The sequence below is a fragment of the Heterodontus francisci genome, unplaced genomic scaffold (genome assembly GCF_036365525.1).
Source record: "Heterodontus francisci isolate sHetFra1 unplaced genomic scaffold, sHetFra1.hap1 HAP1_SCAFFOLD_896, whole genome shotgun sequence".
NCBI classification, from domain to species: Eukaryota; Metazoa; Chordata; class Chondrichthyes; order Heterodontiformes; family Heterodontidae; genus Heterodontus; species Heterodontus francisci.
In genome coordinates, this window is record NW_027140809.1 from 234609 (window position 1) to 254394 (window position 19786).

A 19786-nucleotide genomic window follows, 5' to 3' on the forward strand; every position below is an offset into this window, starting at 1 on the left:
AGGCGGAGAGTCGCAGCCTGGGTGCGGACGCACACCAGCGACTGACCGCCCTCCTCGATCGGGAGACTCAGGACCGCGGCAGAGACCCAGTGTTTCCTCTTGCCCCAGAAGAAATCGACGAGTTTCTTCTGGATCTTGGTGGCAAATACAGGGGGCGGGGCCAAAGTGACCAACCGGTACCACAACATGGAGGCCACCAGTTGGTTTATGACCAACGCTCGGCCCCTGTAGGAAAGCACTCGGAGCAGTCCTGTCCAGCGCCCCAGCCGAGCGGTGACTTTCGCCTCCAACTCCTGCCAGTTTGCCGGCCAGGCTTCCTCAGCGGGGCTAAGGTGGACTCCCAGATAGAGGAGGTGCGTGGTGCTCCACGCAAAAGGTGTCATCTCCTCCGGCAGGGAGTCCACCCGCCACTGACCAACCAGGAGTCCGGAACATTTCTCCCAATTGATCCTCGCGGAGGACGCGGCAGAAAAGGTCTGCTGGCAGTCGCGCATCCTCCGCAAGTCAACGGGATCTGTGATTGCGAGGAGCACGTCGTCGGCGTAAGCCGAGAGGACGACCCGCATGGCCGGCTCGCGCAGAGCCAATCCCGTCAACCTCCTGCGAAGCAGGCACAGGAAGGGCTCCACGCAGATGGTATACAGTTGGCCGGACATGGGGCACCCCTGACGCACTCCTCTCCCAAATCGAAGGGGCGCCGTCAAGGACCCGTTAACTTTGACTAGACACTCTGCGGCGGCGTATAAAAGTCGGACCCGGGCCACGAAATGCGGCCCGAGTCCGAAAGCGCGCAGAGTCCCGAAAAGGTAATCGTGATCCACCCTGTCGAACGCCTTCTCCTGATCGAGGGAGAGAAAGGCGACCGACTGACCAGTCCTCTGGGAAAGATGGATCAGGTCCCGGACCAGGTGGATGTTGTCCTGGATGGACCGGCCCGGGACCGTGTAGGACTGGTCGGGGTGGATCATGTGGGCCAGCACGGAGCCCAGGCGGGTAGACATAGCCCGGGCAAAGATCTTATAATCCGTGCTGAGGAGGGAGACCGGACGCCAGTTTTTAAGCAGGCGGAGATCGCCCCTCTTCGGCAGCAGGACGATGACCGCCCTGCGCCACGAGAGGGGCATCTCCCCGGTCGCCAGGCTTTCCCCCAGGACCCGCGCGTAATCGTCCCCCAGGACGTCCCAGAACGCCCTGAGGAACTCCACGGTCAACCCATCCAGCCCTGGGGATTTGCCCCTCGAGAGCAGGTGGAGGGCGCCAGTCAGCTCCGCCAACGTGAGCGGAGCCTCCAATCCTTCGGCGCCCTCCGGGCTGACCTGCGGCAGGTCCTCCCACAAAACTCTGCGCGCATCCTCGCTGGACGGATCCGGAGAGAACAACGCACTGTAATACGTCCGGACCAGGAGGCCCATTCCCTCCGGATCCGTGATGGAGGATCCGTCGTCGGCCAGCAGCTCGACGAGCTGCTTACGGACCCCCCGCCATTTTTCCAGCGAGTAGAAGAAGGGTGAGGCGCGGTCCAAATCTTCCAGGATCTGGATCCGCGACCTCACGTACGCGCCTCGGGACCCTATGAGCTGCAGGTTCCTCAGCGCGCCCTTCTTCTCTTTGTACGCCTGCCACAGGGCCGGGTCCGCGACGGCATGACCGAGGCGGGACTCCAAGTCGAGCACCTCCCTCTCAAGGCGCCCGACCTCGGCTTCCCGCCTCTTGGTCGACCCCTTCGCGTACTCCTGACAGAAGACGCGGATGTGAGTCTTGCCCACATCCCACCATAGCCTCAAGGAGGGGAAGCCCCCCTGCTTCCTTCTCCAGTCGGCCCAGAATCGACAGAACGAGTCCCGAAATCGCACGTCCTCCAGCAGCCGGTTGTTAAAGTGCCAGTACGCGGACCCCGCCCGCGTGCGGAGCGGAGTGAACTCCGCCCACACCAGGCGGTGGTCCGAGCACGGCACCAGCCGCATGGAGGCCGCCGAGACGCGGGAGACGTACACCTGCGAAATGTAGAGGCGGTCGATTCGCGACCCCCCTCCTCCAGACCTCCACGTGAAGGCGCTGGAGTCGGGATGGAGATTCCGCCAGACGTCCACCAAGTTAAGGGAGCTGATCAGTCCCCTCAACTTCTCCACCGACGCTTGGCCGCGCTGGGGACCGGAGCGATCCCCCACCTCGAGGGTGCAGTTAAAATCCCCCCCGAGGATGATGCACTCGCCGCTATCGATGGAGCTCAAGAGAGCGGACACTTCTTCAAAGAAGCGCGCTTGCAAAGCGCCGGGCCTGGGCGCGTACACGTTCACAAAGTGGAGCGGCACGCTACCCAGGCGAACGGCGAGGTGGAGCAAGCGGCCCGGCACTAGCTCCTTGACCCCCAAGATCTCCGGCTGAAAAGTCGGGGCCAACAAGATAGCCACCCCACTAGAAATAGGGGTGAGGTGACTCATGTAGACCCCACCCTGCCACTCCAGGAGCCAGGTGGCTTCGTCTCCCGGAACGGTGTGCGTTTCCTGCAGAAAGCTCACCGCGTATCTCCCTTCCCTAAGGACTGAGAGATTGTGAAATCTGCGGTGAGCCCCTCTGCTGCCGTTGATGTTGAGGCTGGCTATGGTTATCTTCATGTCAAAGGTACGTAAAACCCGTCACCAACAGCTCACTGTGAGGAGGGAGTGGAAGTGCACCTGGCCCTCCACTCCCCCAGCAACCCATTGAGGAACACATTAAAACGGCGCCTCTCAACCAGTTTCACGTCCGCGCGCTTGCCCGCTATCTTAAGGGCGGCACGGACGGACTGGATGATCAGCGCCAGATTCGACCAACGGTCGAGGGCCAGCTGAACTTTATTGCGGCAACCTCTGCAAGCCGCGAGGAAATCCCGGAGTTCCGCCGTGGGGATGAGAGGAGATTCGGTGGGAGGCACGAGGGACTCCACCACCTCACTGGCGATGGAATCAAGATCATCCTCCGTGCCCCGCACCGAATCCCCATCCTCCTCCGGGTCGTCACCGCCAGCGGCCGACACATCCACCACACACTGTGGGGCGGACGTCCCGGCCGCGCCAGCTGGTCCCGCCTCCGTCACGATCCCACCCCCAGGATCGATGGCGGAGGAGTCCTCTCTGGGTTCTATTGTGAAACTGGAGCCTGTAGGCACCAGCGGTTCAGGACCCCCCTCCACCTCCATCCCCAGGCCAATGACTGGTCCAGGGGAGACAGAAGTTCCGGACTCCGGGAAACCAGCCGGAGCCGAGACTGGAGGCGGCGAGAGGAGGCCATCTCCCGCTCCGCCAGCACCCACAGGCCCAGCAGATGGGGCAGCATTCTCAGTTATAACTGGGTCGGGTGTCTCCTGGTTGGTGGTGGACTCCGGCTGGGAGGCCCGACCCTCTGGGGCCTCGCCCTCCCCTTCATTCAGGACACCCGACCCAGTAGCAGTGGCGGAATGGGCGGTTTCCCCAGGCTCCCCCACCACAAGCAGGGCCCCACTTACTCCTTCAGGAGGGGCCTCACGTACCGGGGCCATCCCCTCCCCTCCATCCTGAGGAATAGGGAGCACCTGCCCGGACTTAGCAGCCTTGGTGGTGGCGGTAGGGGGCACCTGAGGACCAGAAACAGGAGGCAGCTCCCCTCCAACAGATGGGCCCTGCACCTCAGGGCCCTGTGTTATTTCTGTGGAGGGGTGCCTTCTCCTCTTTTTCGCACTTGGGCGCGGAGACTCAGAGACCTCCATGTCATCAGAGGCCTCCGCCTCCGCACCCTTTTTTCCTTTTTTAGTCACCCTGGGCCTGAGCCCAGCCCTGGGACAGGTGGATTCCATGGGAATGGGCTTTGGGCTGAGCTCAGGCTCGGGTTGAGTCAAAGTGTCCAGGGGACGCGCCTCACGATGTTTCTTTTTTCCCCGCGTCTTCCTTCCGCTCGGACGGACGCTCCCCTCCCCGCCAGAGGCTGTGAAAACCACAGCCTCCGGAACCGACTGAGCGGTGTCTGTTGGATGTGCGGGGGGAGTGGGAGGAGGTGCTGTGGAACCACTCTGGGCCGCCGAGGTGGAGCTGGCGGCCGGGAGGTTGGGGCAGTTCTTCCGAACATGCCCCACCCCCTTGCAGACGTGGCACCGCGCCCCGTCCGAGGTCCAAAAGACGTGGTAGGCCGTCCCCTGGAACTCCACATTAAATTGGCCCTCCGTGTCCTCCTCCCGCGCCAGCTGCATAAATAACTGGCGGCGGAAGGAGTAGACATGTTGGAGGCTGTGCTCCCGAAGACCAAGCCGGACTGGGGTGATCCCCGACCTCACCTCCCCCAGATGGTGCAGGTGGGGGAGGAGGAGCTCACTGGGAATGAAGGGTGGGACGTTGGACAACATTATCCGATGCGCAGTGGCCCCCAGAGGGTCCACTGGCAGGAAGGTCCCCCCCACAGTGAGCCCTTTACTCAGGGCCAGGGACACCGCCCGCTCGGTCTTCAAAAAGAACACAGCCTTCCCATACATTTTTGAGGCCGCAACAATGGCCGAGGGGCCGACAACCACGGCCATTGCCTTAACGCAGGCCTCAATAGACATGTTGGGGTGGGGATAGCTCTTCACCCCATGGCTGCATGTCAATAATTTAAAGGGTGACGGGGCCACGTGGGCAGCCACAGAAGCTGCAGCTGCGTAGGTAGTAGAGGGCCCCGCCACCGGTGATGAAGGGCTTGCCATGGGTCCAAGAGCTAAACCCACCCCAAATTGTGGACTTGCACACTAAATAACAGATTCACAGAAAAATTTGAAAAGACAAACAAACAAACAACAGGTTAGTGGAGAGGCTGAGGTAAGAGAGGAGAGGCAAAGGCAGGCTGGAAGGGATGACTTGCTTTCTGGAGGTGGTGCTCACAGTACACTTAAAACAAACAGTCTTTGAAGTTGGTCTTCCGGTCTTCTGGTTGGGGGAGTCGTCTTCACCTGGGTCAGCTGAAGCTGCCCAGGCACTATCTATCCCCTTCCGTCTGTTTAGCTGGGCAGCTTCAGCTGACCCAGGTTTGGCAAATTGGGGTGGGGAGGGAGCTTTCCTGTGTGCTTTTGCAGCAGCACAGACTCCTGTTGAATTGGCAGCCCCACCCCTTGTTGTTCCAGCCACTTGTTCCTCCCCCAACAGTCCAAAGTAAATTACTGGTGTTCAGCACCCACCTCCAGACAAAGCCTTGTTTCCACAAAATGTCCCTTTCTTCTCTTTAATGGAGACTGTTGTTGGAGTTTTCCTCTGCTTGTTGGTAGCTGCTCTCCCTTGCTCAGTGCAGCTCCTCTCTCCACCTCTGCAACCTCCAACTGCCACCGGCACTGTCAGCTGCACCTCGTTGATGCACTCAGGCTCCCAAATCAGTGGGCAGCCAATCCCAGTGCTGTACCTGTCCTGGGAGTGTTTGATGGGGACAGTGTAGAGGGAGCTTTACTCTGTATCTAACCCCCGTACTGTACCTGTCCTGGGGAGTGTTTGATGGGGACAGTGTAGAGCGAGCTTTACTCTGTATCTAACCCCCGTGCTGTACCTGTCCTGGGAGTGTTTGATGGGGACAGTGTAGAGGGAGCTTTACTCTGTATCTAACCCCTGTGCTGTACCTGTCCTGGGAGTGTTTGATGGGGGACAGTGTAGAGGGAGCTTTACTCTGTATCTAACCCCCGTACTGTACCTGTCCTGGGGAGTGTTTGATGGGGGACAGTGTAGAGCGAGCTTTACTCTGTATCTAACCCCCGTACTGTACCTGTCCTGGGGAGTGTTTGATGATCGATCGATTAGTTACTTACAGTTGATGGACACTGCAGTTGTAGAAGACAAAGTAGGTCACAGCGAACAGTTTATTCGTTTCCTTTGACTTCAAGTGGAGTTTGATGACATGTTTGTCCCCTGCAAGAGAGCATCACCAATAACAACATTAGAACAATAAGGTACTTGGATCTTTCAGCAGTGTTGATTATAATAGACCAAGGGTGAATATGGACCCTTGGGTCAAGGGTGAATATGGACCCTTGGGTCAAGGGTGAATATGGACCATTGGGTCAAGGGTGAATATGGAGCCTCTGGGTCAAGGGTGAATATGGAGCCTCTGGGTCAAGGGTGAATATGGAGCCTCTGGGTCAAGGGTGAATATGGACCCTTGGGTCAAGGGTGAATATGGAGCCTCTGGGTCAAGGGTGAATATGGAGCCTCTGGGTCAATGGTGAATATGGAGCCTCTGGGTCAAGGGTGAATATGGACCCTTGGGTCAAGGGTGAATATGGACCCTCTGGGTCAAGGGTGAATATGGAGCCTCTGGGTCAAGGGTGAATATGGAGCCTCTGGGTCAATGGTGAATATGGAGCCTCTGGGTCAAGGGTGAATATGGAGCCTCTGGGTCAAGGGTGAATATGGACCCTTGGGTCAAGGGTGAATATGGAGCCTCTGGGTCAAGGGTGAATATGGAGCCTCTGGGTCAAGGGTGAATATGGAGCCTCTGGGTCAAGGGTGAATATGGAGCCTCTGGGTCAATGGTGAATATGGAGCCTCTGGGTCAAGGGTGAATTTGGAGCCTCTGGGTCAAGGGTGAATATGGACCCTTGGGTCAAGGGTGAATATGGACCCTTGGGTCAAGGGTGAATATGGAGCCTCTGGGTCAAAGGCAAATGCCAGTCCATTAAAGACCTCCTGTGGCATTGCTCCCAGATATCATGGAGCTAGTTTCCTGCAACACATTGCAATGCCAAGCAGCGCATCACAGCCAATCAAGTTTCTTCAGAACGGCTTCCTATTGTGGCAGCCAGTGCGTGCACAGTAAGATCCCACAAAGATCAATGCACTAAATGACCCAGATCACCTGTCAATTTCATTTTAAAAGGATAGTGTTGGTTGAGGGAAAAATATTCGCCCCAGGAAAAACTCCCCAAACTCATTCTCCCCCACCCCGACTCTTCATCCAATAGCAGCTGTGGTATGGGGTCTCAATCTGAAAGATAGCAGCACTGACAGTGCGGCACTCCCTCAGTACTGACCCTCCGACAGTGCGGCACTCCCTCAGTACTGACCCTCCGACAGTGCGCCACTCCCTCAGTACTGACCCTCCGACAGTGCGCCACTCCCTCAGTACTGACCCTCCGACAGCGCGGCACTCCCTCAGTACTGACCCTCCGACAGTGCGGCGCTCCCTCAGTACTGACCCTCCGACAGTGCGGCACTCCCTCAGTACTGACCCTCCGACAGTGCAGCACTCCCTCAGTACTGGCACCGGGGCAATATTGAGCCTGGATTAAGAAGCTCGAAACCAAACGCCTGAAATGCATCCCGGCTAAAGGTTATACAATGCGAGATCTACATCACACTTATCAACTGGTGCGAAGGAGATTCGAGAAGAACAAGCCACTCCTACCGTATCCATTGGTGATCAACGGGATCTTTTTCAGCGAGGGGGAAACACAGTGTATTTCATTTCCCTCAATCACAGCCTCACTCTCTGAGATATCCTCAAAAGAACAGGTCACTCCTCCGGAAAGATCCGGAACATACCTGGCACGTAGTCTGAGCTACAAGAAAAATTATTCATGATTATTTTCAGCGCAATAGAGCACTGATATACCCCACACCCCTCACTGTAACACTCTGATATATCCCACACCCCTCACTGTAACACTCTGATATATCCCACACCCCTCACTGTAACACTGATATACCCCACACCCCTCACTGTAACACTCTGATATATCCCACACCCCTCACTGTAACACTGATATACCCCACACCCCTCACTGTAACACTCTGATATATCCCACACCCCTCACTGTAACACTCTGATATATCCCACACCCCTCACTGTAACACTCTGATATATACCACACCCCTCACTGTAACACACTGATATATCCCACACCCCTCACTGTAACACTCTGATATATCCCACACCCCTCACTGTAACACTCTGATATATCCCACACCCCTCACTGTAACACTCTGATATATCCCACACCCCTCACTGTAACACTCTGATATATCCCACACCCCTCACTGTAACACTCTGATATATCCCACACCCCTCACTGTAACACTCTGATATATCCCACACCCCTCACTGTAACACTCTGATATATCCCACACCCCTCACTGTAACACTCTGATATATCCCACACCCCTCACTGTAACACTCTGATATATCCCACACCCCTCACTGTAACACTCTGATATACCCCACACCCCTCACTGTAACACACTGATATATCCCACACCCCTCACTGTAACACACTGATATATCCCACACCCCTCACTGTAACACTCTGATATATCCCACACCCCTCACTGTAACACTCTGATATATCCCACACCCCTCACTGTAACACTCTGATATATCCCACACCCCTCACTGTAACACTCTGATATATCCCACACCCCTCACTGTAACACTCTGATATATCCCACACCCTCACTGTAACACTCTGATATATCCCACACCCCTCACTGTAACACACTGATATATCCCACACCCCTCACTGTAACACTCTGATATATCCCACACCCCTCACTGTAACACTCTGATATATCCCACACCCCTCACTGTAACACTCTGATATATCCCACACCCCTCACTGTAACACTCTGATATATCCCACACCCCTCACTGTAACACTCTGATATATCCCACACCCCTCACTGTAACACTCTGATATACCCCACACCCCTCACTGTAACACACTGATATATCCCACACCCCTCACTGTAACACACTGATATATCCCACACCCCTCACTGTAACACTCTGATATATCCCACACCCCTCACTGTAACACTCTGATATATCCCACACCCCTCACTGTAACACTCTGATATATCCCACACCCCTCACTGTAACACTCTGATATATCCCACACCCCTCACTGTAACACTCTGATATATCCCACACCCCTCACTGTAACACTCTGATATATCCCACACCCCTCACTGTAACACTCTGATATACCCCACACCCCTCACTGTAACACACTGATATATCCCACACCCCTCACTGTAACACACTGATATATCCCACACCCCTCACTGTAACACTCTGATATATCCCACACCCCTCACTGTAACACTCTGATATATCCCACACCCCTCACTGTAACACTCTGATATATCCCACACCCCTCACTGTAACACACTGATATATCCCACACCCCTCACTGTAACACTCTGATATATCCCACACCCCTCACTGTAACACTCTGATATATCCCACACCCCTCACTGTAACACACTGATATATCCCACACCCCTCACTGTAACACTGATATATCCCACACCCCTCACTGTAACACACTGATATATCCCACACCCCTCACTGTAACACTCTGATATATCCCACACCCCTCACTGTAACACACTGATATATCCCACACCCCTCACTGTAACACTCTGATATATCCCACACCCCTCACTGTAACACTCTGATATATCCCACACCCCTCACTGTAACACTCTGATATATCCCACACCCCTCACTGTAACACTCTGATATATCCCACACCCCTCACTGTAACACTCTGATATATCCCACACCCCTCACTGTAACACTCTGATATATCCCACACCCCTCACTGTAACACACTGATATATCCCACACCCCTCACTGTAACACACTGATATATCCCACACCCCTCACTGTAACACTCTGATATATCCCACACCCCTCACTGTAACACTCTGATATATCCCACACCCCTCACTGTAACACTCTGATATATCCCACACCCCTCACTGTAACACTCTGATATATCCCACACCCCTCACTGTAACACTCTGATATATCCCACACCCCTCACTGTAACACTCTGATATATCTCACACCCCTCACTGTAACACTCTGATATATCCCACACCCCTCACTGTAACACTCTGATATATCCCACACCCCTCACTGTAACACTCTGATATATCCCACACCCCTCACTGTAACACTCTGATATATCCCACACCCCTCACTGTAACACTCTGATATATCCCACACCCCTCACTGTAACACTCTGATATATCCCACACCCCTCACTGTAACACTCTGATATACCCAACACCCCTCACTGTAACACACTGATATATCCCACACCCCTCACTGTAACACACTGATATATCCCACACCCCTCACTGTAACACTCTGATATATCCCACACCCCTCACTGTAACACTCTGATATATCCCACACCCCTCACTGTAACACACTGATATATCCCACACCCCTCACTGTAACACTCTGATATATCCCACACCCCTCACTGTAACACTCTGATATATCCCACACCCCTCACTGTAACACACTGATATATCCCACACCCCTCACTGTAACACTGATATATCCCACACCCCTCACTGTAACACTCTGATATATCCCACACCCCTCACTGTAACACTCTGATATATCCCACACCCCTCACTGTAACACACTGATATATCCCACACCCCTCACTGTAACACTCTGATATATCCCACACCCCTCACTGTAACACACTGATATATCCCACACCCCTCACTGTAACACTCTGATATATCCCACACCCCTCACTGTAACACTCTGATATATCCCACACCCCTCACTGTAACACTCTGATATATCCCACACCCCTCACTGTAACACTCTGATATACCCCACACCCCTCACTGTAACACTCTGATATATCCCACACCCCTCACTGTAACACTCTGATATATCCCACACCCTCACTGTAACACTCTGATATATCCCACACCCCTCACTGTAACACACTGATATACCCCACACCCCTCACTGTAACACTGATATATCCCACACCCCTCACTGTAACACTCTGATATATCCCACACCCCTCACTGTAACACTCTGATATATCCCACACCCCTCACTGTAACACTCTGATATATCCCACACCCCTCACTGTAACACTCTGATATATCCCACACCCCTCACTGTAACACTCTGATATATCCCACACCCCTCACTGTAACACTCTGATATATCCCACACCCCTCACTGTAACACACTGATATATCCCACACCCCTCACTGTAACACTCTGATATATCCCACACCCCTCACTGTAACACTCTGATATATCCCACACCCCTCACTGTAACACTCTGATATATCCCACACCCCTCACTGTAACACTCTGATATATCCCACACCCCTCACTGTAACACTCTGATATACCCCACACCCCTCACTGTAACACTCTGATATATCCCACACCCCTCACTGTAACACTCTGATATATCCCACACCCCTCACTGTAACACTCTGATATACCCCACACCCCTCACTGTAACACTCTGATATATCCCACACCCCTCACTGTAACACTCTGATATATCCCACACACCTCACTGTAACACTCTGATATATCCCACACCCCTCACTGTAACACTCTGATATACCCCACACCCCTCACTGTAACACTCTGATATATCCCACATCCCTCACTGTAACACTCTGATATATCCCACACCCCTCACTGTAACACACTGATATACCCCACACCCCTCACTGCAACACTCTGATATATCCCACACCCTCACTGTAACACTCTGATATATCCCACACCCTCACTGTAACACTCTGATATATCCCACACCCCTCACTGTAACACACTGATATACCCCACACCCCTCACTGTAACACTGATATATCCCACACCCCTCACTGCAACACTCTGATATATCCCAAACACCTCCCTGTAACACTCTGATATATCCCACACCCCTCACTGTAACACTCTGATATATCCCACACCCCTCACTGTAACACCTGATATATCCCACACCCCTCACTGTAACACACTGATATATCCCACACCCCTCACTGTAACACTCTGATATATCCCACACCCCTCACTGTAACACTCTGATATACCCCACACCCCTCACTGTAACACTCTGATATACCCCACACCCCTCACTGTAACACTCTGATATATCCCACACCCCTCACTGTAACACTCTGATATATCCCACACCCTCACTGTAACACTCTGATATATCCCACACCCCTCACTGTAACACACTGATATATCCCACACCCTCACTGTAACACTCTGATATATCCCACACCCCTCACTGTAACACTCTGATATATCCCACACCCTCACTGTAACACTCTGATATATCCCACACCCCTCACTGTAACACTCTGATATATCCCACACCCCTCACTGTAACACTCTGATATATCCCACACCCCTCACTGTAACACACTGATATATCCCACACCCCTCACTGTAACACTCTGATATATCCCACACCCTCACTGTAACACTCTGATATATCCCACACCCCTCACTGTAACACTCTGATATATCCCACACCCCTACTGTAACACTGATATATCCCACACCCCTCACTGTAACACTCTGATATATCCCACACCCCTCACTGTAACACTCTGATATATCCCACACCCCTCACTGTAACACACTGATATATCCCACACCCCTCACTGTAACACTCTGATATATCCCACACCCCTCACTGTAACACTCTGATATATCCCACACCCCTCACTGTAACACTCTGATATATCCCACACCCCTCACTGTAACACTGATATATCCCACACCCCTCACTGTAACACTGATATATCCCACACCCCTCACTGTAACACACTGATATATCCCACACCCTCACTGTAACACTCTGATATATCCCACACCCCTCACTGTAACACTCTGATATATCCCACACCCCTCACTGTAACACTCTGATATATCCCAACACCTCACTGTAACACTCTGATATATCCCACACCCCTCACTGTAACACTCTGATATACCCACACCCCTCACTGTAACACTCTGATATATCCCACATCCCTCACTGTAACACTCTGATATATCCCACACCCCTCACTGTAACACACTGATATACCCCACACCCCTCACTGCAACACTGATATATCCCACACCCCTCACTGTAACACTCTGATATATCCCACACCCCTCACTGTAACACTCTGATATATCCCACACCCCTCACTGTAACACACTGATATATCCCACACCCCTCACTGTAACACTCTGATATATCCCACACCCCTCACTGTAACACTCTGATATATCCCACACCCCTCACTGTAACACTCTGATATATCCCACACCCCTCACTGTAACACTGATATATCCCACACCCCTCACTGTAACACTGATATATCCCACACCCCTCACTGTAACACTCTGATATATCCCACACCCCTCACTGTAACACTCTGATATACCCCTCACTGTAACACTGATATATCCCACACCCCTCACTGTAACACTCTGATATATCCCACACCCCTCACTGTAACACACTGATATACACCACACCCCTCACTGTAACACTCTGATATACACCACACCCCTCACTGTAACACTCTGATATACACCACACCCCTCACTGTAACACACTGATATACACCACACCCTCACTGTAACACTCTGATATACACCACACCCCTCACAGTAACACTCTGATATACACCACACCCCTCACTGTAACACACTGATATATCCCACACCCCTCACTGTAACACTCTGATATATCCCACACCCCTCACTGTAACACACTGATATACACCACACCCCTCACTGTAACACTCTGATATACCCCACACCCCTCACTGTAACACTGATATATCCCACACCCCTCACTGTAACACACTGATATACACCACACCCTCACTGTAACACTCTGATATACCCCACACCCCTCACTGTAACACTCTGATATATCGCACACCCCTCACTGTAACACTCTGATATATCCCACACCCCTCACTGTAACACACTGATATATCCCACACCCCTCACTGTAACACTCTGATATACACCACACCCCTCACTGTAACACTCTGATATACACCACACCCCTCACTGTAACACTCTGATATACCCCACACCCCTCACTGTAACATTCTGATATACCCCACACCCCTCACTGTAACACACTGATATATCCCACACCCCTCACTGTAACACACTGATATACACCACACCCCTCACTGTAACACTCTGATATACCCACACCCCTCACTGTAACATTCTGATATACCCACACCCTCACTGTAACACACTGATATATCCCACACCCCTCACTGTAACACTCTGATATATCCCACACCCCTCACTGTAACACTCTGATATACACCACACCCCTCACTGTAACACTCTGATATACCCCACACCCCTCACTGTAACACTCTGATATACCCCACACCCCTCACTGTAACACACTGATATATCCCACACCCCTCACTGTAACACACTGATATATCCCACACCCCTCACTGTAACACTCTGATATATCCCACACCCCTCACTGTAACACTCTGATATATCCCACACCCCTCACTGTAACACTGATATATCCCACACCCCTCACTGTAACACTCTGATATATCCCACACCCCTCACTGTAACACTCTGATATATCCCACACCCCTCACTGTAACACTCTGATATATCCCACACCCCTCACTGTAACACTCTGATATATCCCACACCCCTCACTGTAACACTCTGATATATCCCACACCCCTCACTGTAACACTCTGATATATCCCACACCCTCACTGTAACACTCTGATATACCCCACACCCCTCACTGTAACACTCTGATATATCCCACACCCCTCACTGTAACACTCTGATATATCCCACACCCTCACTGTAACACTCTGATATATCCCACACCCCTCACTGTAACACTCTGATATATCCCACACCCCTCACTGTAACACTCTGATATATCCCACACCCCTCACTGTAACACTGATATATCCCACACCCCTCACTGTAACACACTGATATATCCCACACCCCTCACTGTAACACTCTGATATATCCCACACCCCTCACTGTAACACTCTGATATATCCCACACCCCTCACTGTAACACTCTGATATATCCCACACCCCTCACTGTAACACTCTGATATATCCCACACCCCTCACTGTAACACTCTGATATATCCCACACCCTCACTGTAACACTCTGATATATCCCACACCCCTCACTGTAACACTGATATATCCCACACCCTCACTGTAACACTCTGATATATCCCACACCCCTCACTGTAACACTCTGATATATCCCACACCCCTCACTGTAACACTCTGATATATCCCACACCCTCACTGTAACACTCTGATATATCCCACACCCCTCACTGTAACACTCTGATATATCCCACACCCCTCACTGTAACACTCTGATATATCCCACACCCCTCACTGTAACACTCTGATATATCCCACACCCTCACTGTAACACTCTGATATATCCCACACCCTCACTGTAACACTCTGATATATCCCACACCCTCACTGTAACACTCTGATATATCCCACACCCCTCACTGTAACACTCGGATATATCCCACACCCCTCACTGTAACACACTGATATATCCCACACCCTCACTGTAACACTCTGATATATCCCACACCCCTCACTGTAACACTCTGATATATCCCACACCCTCACTGTAACACTCTGATATATCCCACACCCCTCACTGTAACACTCGGATATATCCCACACCCCTCACTGTAACACTCTGATATTTCCCACACCCCTCACTGTAACACACTGATATATCCCACACCCTCACTGTAACACTCTGATATATCCCACACCACTCACTGTAACACTCGGATATATCCCACACCCTCACTGTAACACTCTGATATATCCCACACCCCTCACTGTAACACTCTGATATATCCCACACCCTCACTGTAACACTCTGATATATCCCACACCCCTCACTGTAACACTGATATCCCACACCCCTCACTGTAACACTCTGATATATCCCACACCCCTCACTGTAACACTCTGATATATCCCACACCCCTCACTGTAACACACTGATATATCCCACACCCCTCACTGTAACACTCTGATATATCCCACACCCCTCACTGTAACACTCTGATATATCCCACACCCCTCACTGTAACACTCTGATATATCCCACACCCCTCACTGTAACACTGATATATCCCACACCCCTCACTGTAACACTGATATATCCCACACCCCTCACTGTAACACTCTGATATATCCCACACCCCTCACTGTAACACACTGATATACACCACACCCCTCACTGTAACACTCTGATATACACCACACCCCTCACTGTAACACACTGATATACACCACACCCCTCACTGTAACACTCTGATATACACCACACCCCTCACTGTAACACTCTGATATACACCACACCCCTCACTGTAACACACTGATATACACCACACCCCTCACTGTAACACTCTGATATACCCCACACCCCTCACTGTAACATTCTGATATACCCCACACCCCTCACTGTAACACACTGATATATCCCACACCCCTCACTGTAACACACTGATATACACCACACCCCTCACTGTAACACTCTGATATACCCCACACCCCTCACTGTAACATTCTGATATACCCCACACCCCTCACTATAACACACTGATATATCCCACACCCCTCACTGTAACACTCTGATATATCCCACACCCCTCACTGTAACACACTGATATACACCACACCCCTCACTGTAACACTCTGATATACCCACACCCCTCACTGTAACACTCTGATATACCCCACACCCCTCACTGTAACACACTGATATATCCCACACCCCTCACTGTAACACACTGATATATCCCACACCCCTCACTGTAACACTCTGATATATCCCACACCCCTCACTGTAACACTCTGATATATCCCACACCCCTCACTGTAACACTCTGATATATCCCACACCCCTCACTGTAACACTCTGATATATCCCACACCCCTCACTGTAACACTCTGATATATCCCACACCCCTCACTGTAACACTCTGATATATCCCACACCCCTCACTGTAACACTCTGATATATCCCACTCCCCTCACTGTAACACTCTGATATACCCCACACCCCTCACTGTAACACTCTGATATATCCCACACCCCTCACTGTAACACTCTGATATATCCCACACCCTCACTGTAACACTCTGATATATCCCACACCCCTCACTGTAACACTCGGATATATCCCACACCCCTCACTGTAACACTGATATATCCCACACCCCTCACTGTAACACACTGATATATCCCACACCCCTCACTGTAACACTCTGATATATCCCACACCCCTCACTGTAACACTCTGATATATCCCACACCCCTCACTGTAACACTCTGATATACCCCACACCCCTCACTGTAACACTCTGATATATCCCACACCCCTCACTGTAACACTCTGATATATCCCACACCCTCACTGTAACACTCTGATATATCCCACACCCCTCACTGTAACACTCTGATATATCCCACACCCCTCACTGTAACACTCTGATATATCCCACACCCCTCACTGTAACACTCTGATATATCCCACACCCTCACTGTAACACTCTGATATATCCCACACCCCTCACTGTAACACTCTGATATATCCCACACCCCTCACTGTAACACTCTGATATATCCCACACCCCTCACTGTAACACTCTGATATATCCCACACCCTCACTGTAACACTCTGATATATCCCACACCCTCACTGTAACACTCTGATATATCCCACACCCTCACTGTAACACTCTGATATATCCCACACCCCTCACTGTAACACTCTGATATATCCCACACCCTCACTGTAACACTCTGATATATCCCACACCCCTCACTGTAACACTCTGATATATCCCACACCCCTCACTGTAACACTCTGATATATCCCACACCCCTCACTGTAACACACTGATATATCCCACACCCTCACTGTAACACTCTGATATATCCCACACCCCTCACTGTAACACTCTGATATATCCCACACCCTCACTGTAACACTCTGATATATCCCACACCCCTCACTGTAACACTCGGATATATCCCACACCCCTCACTGTAACACTCTGATATATCCCACACCCCTCACTGTAACACACTGATATATCCCACACCCCTCACTGTAACACTCTGATATATCCCACACCCCTCACTGTAACACTCTGATATATCCCACACCCCTCACTGTAACACTCTGATATATCCCACACCCCTCACTGTAACACTCTGATATATCCCACACCCCTCACTGTAACACTCTGATATATCCCACACCCTCACTGTAACACACTGATATATCCCACACCCCTCACTGTAACACTCTGATATATCCCACACCCTCACTGTAACACTCTGATATATCCCACACCCCTCACTGTAACACTCTGATATATCCCACACCCTCACTGTAACACACTGATATATCCCACACCCCTCACTGTAACACACTGATATATCCCACACCCCTCACTGTAACACTGATATATCCCACACCCCTCACTGTAACACTCTGATATACCCACACCCCTCACTGTAACACTGATATACCCCACACCCCTCACTGTAACACAGTGATATATCCCACACACCTCACTGTAACACTCTGATATATCCCACACCCCTCACTGTAACACTGATATATCCCACACCCCTCACTGTAACACTGATATATCCCACACCCCTCACTGTAACACTCTGATATAACCCACACCCCTCACTGTAACACACTGATATATCCCACACCCCTCACTTTAACACTCTGATATACCCCACACCCCTCACTGTAACACTCTGATATATCCCACACCCCTCACTTTAACACTCTGATATACCCCACACCCCTCACTGTAACACTCTGATATATCCCACACTCCTCACTGCAACACACTGATATATCCCACACCCCTCACTGTAACACTCTGATATACCCCACACCCCTCACTGTAACACTCTGATATATCCCACACCCCTCACTGTAACACTGATATACCCACACCCCTCACTGTAACACTGATATATCCCACACCCCTCACTGTAACACTCTGATATATCCCACACCCCTCACTGTAACACTCTGATATAACCCACACCCCTCACTGTAACACACTGATATATCCCACACCCCTCACTGTAACACTCTGATATATCCCACACCCCTCACTGTAACACTCTGATATAACCCACACCCCTCACTGTAACACACTGATATATCCCACACCCCTCACTGTAACACTCTGATATATCCCACACCCCTCACTGTAACACACTGATATATCCCACACCCCTCACTGTAACACACTGATATATCCCACACACCTCACTGTAACACTGATATATCCCACACCCCTCACTGTAACACTCTGATATATCCCACATCCCTCACTGTAACACTCTGATATATCCCACACCCCTCACTGTAACACTCTGATATAACCCACACCCCTCACTGTAACACACTGATATATCCCACACCCCTCACTGTAACACTCTGATATATCCCGCACCCCTCACTGTAACACACTGATATATCCCACACCCCTCACTGTAACACACTGATATATCCCGCACACCTCACTGTAACACTGATATATCCCACACCCCTCACTGTAACACTCTGATATATCCCACATCCCTCACTGTAACACTCTGATATATCCCACACCCCTCACTGTAACACTCTGATATAACCCACACCCCTCACTGTAACACACTGATATATCCCACACCCCTCACTGTAACACTCTGATATATCCCACACCCCTCACTGTAACACTCTGATATATCCCACACCCCTCACTGTAACACTGATATATCCCACACCCCTCACTGTAACACTCTGATATAACCCACACCCCTCACTGTAACACACTGATATATCCCACACCCCTCACTGTAACACTCTGATATATCCCACACCCTCACTGTAACACTCTGATATATCCCACAC

General features: G+C 51.2%; 1 protein-coding gene across 1 annotated transcript in view; it reads right to left on the reverse strand.

The window, feature by feature from the left end:
- Positions 1–19786, reverse strand: part of LOC137361212 (plexin A3-like) — a gene marked incomplete at both ends in the record, with an annotated part of 270436 nt that overhangs the window by 232514 nt on the left and 18136 nt on the right. The window contains 2 exons of the mRNA XM_068026127.1: positions 5774–5873; positions 7369–7522. Coding sequence (XP_067882228.1) covers positions 5774–5873; positions 7369–7522 — 254 coding nt within the window. The remainder of the gene's footprint in view (positions 1–5773; positions 5874–7368; positions 7523–19786) is intronic.